Below are 3,522 nucleotides of genomic sequence, written 5' to 3'. Positions count from 1 at the left end.
GGAGAGATACAGGTAGGGTAAGAGAGACGGGGGAGGGAGGAAGAGAGGGATCTCTTCCTCTGTCTGCCTGTCACTGTCTCTCTTTTTCCCTCTCTCTGTCTCTCTCTCTGTCTCTTGTCTGTTTCTCTGTCTCTCTGTCTCTCTCTGCCTCTCTCTCTCTCTGTGTCTCTCCGTCTCTCTGTATGTCTCTGTGTCCCTGTCTGTCTGTCTGTCTCTGCCTCTGTCTCTCTCTGTGTCCCTGTCTGTCTGTCTGCCTCTCTCTCTCTGTCTCTCTCTGTGTCTCCCTCTGTCTCTCTGTCTCTGTGTGTGTCTCTCTGTCTGTCTCTGTCTCTCTTTGTGTGTCTCTCTCTGTGTCTCTCCATGTCTCTGTCTCTGTGTCCCTGTCTGTCTGTCTCTGTCTCTCTCTGTGTCCCTGTCTGTCTGTCTGTCTCAGTGTCCCTGTCTGTCTGTCTGTCTCTCTCTGTGTCTCCCTCTGTCTCTCTGTCTCTGTGTGTGTCTCTCTGTCTGTCTCTGTCTCTCTCTGTGTGTCTCTCTCTGTCTCTCTCTGTGTGTCTCTCTCTGTCTCTCTCTGTGTCTCTCCATGTCTCTGTCTCTGTGTCCCTGTCTGTCTGTCTGTCTCTCTCTCTCTCTGTCTCTCTTTGTCTCTGTCTCTCAGGGAAGGGGGCACATGCTGGGCGGGTGGCCGGGCTGTGGGCTCTGCCCATCCGTGCCCCTCAGGGATCCTAACTAGCCTGGGCTCTGTCTCGCCTGTGTCTAGGAGCCGTGCAGATGTTCTCCACCACGCTTATTGGCTGTATTAAGATCTTTGTTCCTTGCTGTTTGTATCAGCATAAAGCCCGCCTGTCTTATCCCTCTAACTTCATCATGATAATGATATTTGTTGGACTAATGAGGTAAAGAGCCTCTGTTTGTCTCCGTCCCTTTGCTCCTGACTGTGTTCCCTCTCCTTCCCCTCCCCACCTGTCCCTTGTAACAAAGGTTGTTTTTTTTTTGTTTTGTTTTGTTTTTTAAAGAGGAAGAGGCCGGGGGTAGCTGGTAGGCCTAGAGACGGGAGCCTGGATTCAAATGTGACCTCAGATACTTCCTAGCTGTGTGACCCTGGGCAAGTCACTTCACCCCATGGCCCAGCCCTTGCCTTCAAGTGATTACCGAGACAGAATTCTTTTTTTAAATTCTGTTTTAAGGGCGGATCTCTGGGCAGATCACTTAACTCTGTTTGCCTAGCTCTTGCCCTCCTGTCTTAGCATTGTTATTAGAACAGAAAATAAGGGTTTAAAAAAAAAGCGAGAGGCGATTCAGCAGGACCAAGCTGCACTCCAATGGGTCTCTGGCCCTCCATGAGCCTGGGCTGGGGCCCCTCTGGGGCTCTGATGGGCCCCTCCCCACCCCTCCCCCAGGGAGTTGTTACCCCACTTTCCCAAGCCAGCAGATGCTTTCCAGGGATAACTTAGGGAGTCCTATCCCAGCCAACGCTGGGAGGTTTTAACGGGCCTTTTTACATTGGTTCTTGGTTTCTTTTAATAACAGCCCTGAGAGAGGCAGGAGGTTCACTTGGAAGAAAGCTGGGGAGCCCTGGGGCCAGGCCTCCCACTGACACTTCCCCTGGGGAGGAGGAGAGAGGGCCCAGGGCCAGAGTGGAGTTTCCTCACCTGAGAGGTCCCCAAACGGTTGCACTCTCAGCCAGTCCTACTGATAGGATGTATGTAGGGCATGCAGGAAGGCCTGGGGCACCTGGAGGCTTTAAGCCAGTCTTCTTCTCCGAGCCTCAGTTCCCTCATCTGTAAAATGGGAGTCATAACAGCCCCTACCCAGGCCTGTGTTTTGTGAGCCTCCAAGTGGCATGTAAATGCAAGCAGTTGTTCCATGGGGGAGGCAGATAAACTCTGCAAGAAGAGGGCAATGTGTGTGTTTTATTTATATTTACTTATGACACATGTTATATATATTATGTATTTTTATATAGACATAAATATATATATTTTTTGTTTAACAACTTTTTTGGTCTACCTGAAAGCAGAATGTGTTTGTCTGATGGTTAGGATGAAAGCCTGTTTGTAAGCGGCCTCTGGGGGAAGACCCAGGGAGGCCTTTACTTTGCTTTTTTTAGTGTGGGCGTCTTTGTGGTCCCTATGTTAGGCTGCCGCCCTCGTGACCTCTGACCTCCGTTCCTTTCCAGGTTTGCCACTGTGGTCTTGGGACTGGTCAGCTTGAAAAATGTGGCTGTTTCATTTGCCGAAACGGTGAAGAGCTCGGCTCCCATCTTTACGGTCATCATGTCCAGGATGATTTTGGGGGAATACACCGGTGAGTGGTCAGTTGGGAATTGCTGGGCTCCCCGGCCAGGAGGTGGACAGAGAGCCAGAGATCCCTCCGGATTCCCCCTCTGATTGGACCATTGGAAGCGTCGCCCCCTGGAGTGGTCCGGCACAAGCTCGAGCCCTCTCTCGGTCTATCTGCTCACCGCTGGGCTGCTATTTGCAGAGGTCCAGCCTGGAGGCTGCAGCCTGGCTTAAATTAGATTAAATTTGAGAGCCTTGAAGCCTCCACCTGACCCAGCAGGACCTTTTCTACTCTGGGCCATTCTGTAGGTGAGAAAATGGAAGCGGGGACTTTGTCCAGGCTTTGGAGGAAAGTGGGAAATTGGAGTCCAGCCTTTCCTGCCTCCGTCTTCACCTCCCTGACCATTCCCACACAGTCGCCAGGCCCGGTCCGTCTTACCTGGGCACAGCTCCCTCCTGGGTCCCCTTTCTCGACCCTGGTTCTGAGGTCCATTTCTCTGCCCAGACGATTTTAATGGCCTCTTCTGGGGTCTCCTTGCCTCCACTCCCCCTGTGCTCCTGCCCATCCACAGAACGACAGGATGTTTCTGATGCTCACACCTGTCCGTGCCACTCCTTGTTTGCATAGAAGACAAGCTCCAAACTCACTAGGGGGTCCCATCCTGGGCACAGTCCGCCCTGAGCGCCCCGGGGCCAAAGGACCCAAAGGGCAGAGAAGGCTCAGCCTTGTGGCACTGAGGGGCTCCCCATATTAGTACAGTCACAAGCTCAGACTTTCCGTGACCAGTTACTAAACTGTCAGTGAATTATCAATTCTATGACAATATGATTAGTGAATAAGACTGCTAGAGAAACAAAGAGGCTTTGAAATAGCAGGTCCAAATGTTTTTCCTATAAAAAAGAGAGTATCTGAGTACATTTAGGCGACTAGAAGCTATTGGCAGCAGCTCATGGCCTACCTCTCTTCTCCCTCCAATCTGCCTAGGCCTGCTGGTAAACCTGTCCCTCATCCCAGTTATGGGCGGCCTCGCACTCTGTACAGCTACTGAAATCAGCTTCAACGTCCTGGGTTTTTCTGCAGCTTTATCCACTAACATCATGGACTGGTGAGACCTAAGACCAGAGAGAGAGACAGAGAGAGGGAAGTGGGGAGAAAGGAAGAGGTGGGGGAGGAAGGGAGGGAAAAAGAGGGAGGGGGGAGAGAGAGAGAGAGAGTGAGAAAGTGAGTGAGAGAGAGAGAGAG

At 51.7% G+C, this 3,522-nt stretch overlaps 1 protein-coding gene across 1 annotated transcript; it reads left to right on the top strand.

The window, feature by feature from the left end:
* The first annotated feature begins 832 nt into the window (after positions 1 to 832).
* On the top strand, positions 833 to 3,398 carry LOC123255123 (solute carrier family 35 member E2B-like). The gene is made up of 3 exons (XM_044683975.1): positions 833 to 893; positions 2,177 to 2,304; positions 3,265 to 3,398. Exons 1-3 carry the CDS (start codon positions 865 to 867, stop codon positions 3,387 to 3,389), a joined length of 282 nt encoding a protein of 93 aa, XP_044539910.1. The 5' UTR covers positions 833 to 864; the 3' UTR covers positions 3,390 to 3,398.
* The last annotated feature ends 124 nt before the right edge of the window (positions 3,399 to 3,522 follow it).

The sequence above is a fragment of the Gracilinanus agilis genome, unplaced genomic scaffold, assembly GCF_016433145.1.
Source record: "Gracilinanus agilis isolate LMUSP501 unplaced genomic scaffold, AgileGrace unplaced_scaffold39613, whole genome shotgun sequence".
Taxonomy (NCBI): domain Eukaryota; kingdom Metazoa; phylum Chordata; class Mammalia; order Didelphimorphia; family Didelphidae; genus Gracilinanus; species Gracilinanus agilis.
Note: the sequence above shows the minus strand (reverse complement) of the source record. Positions and strands in the feature narration are given on the sequence as shown.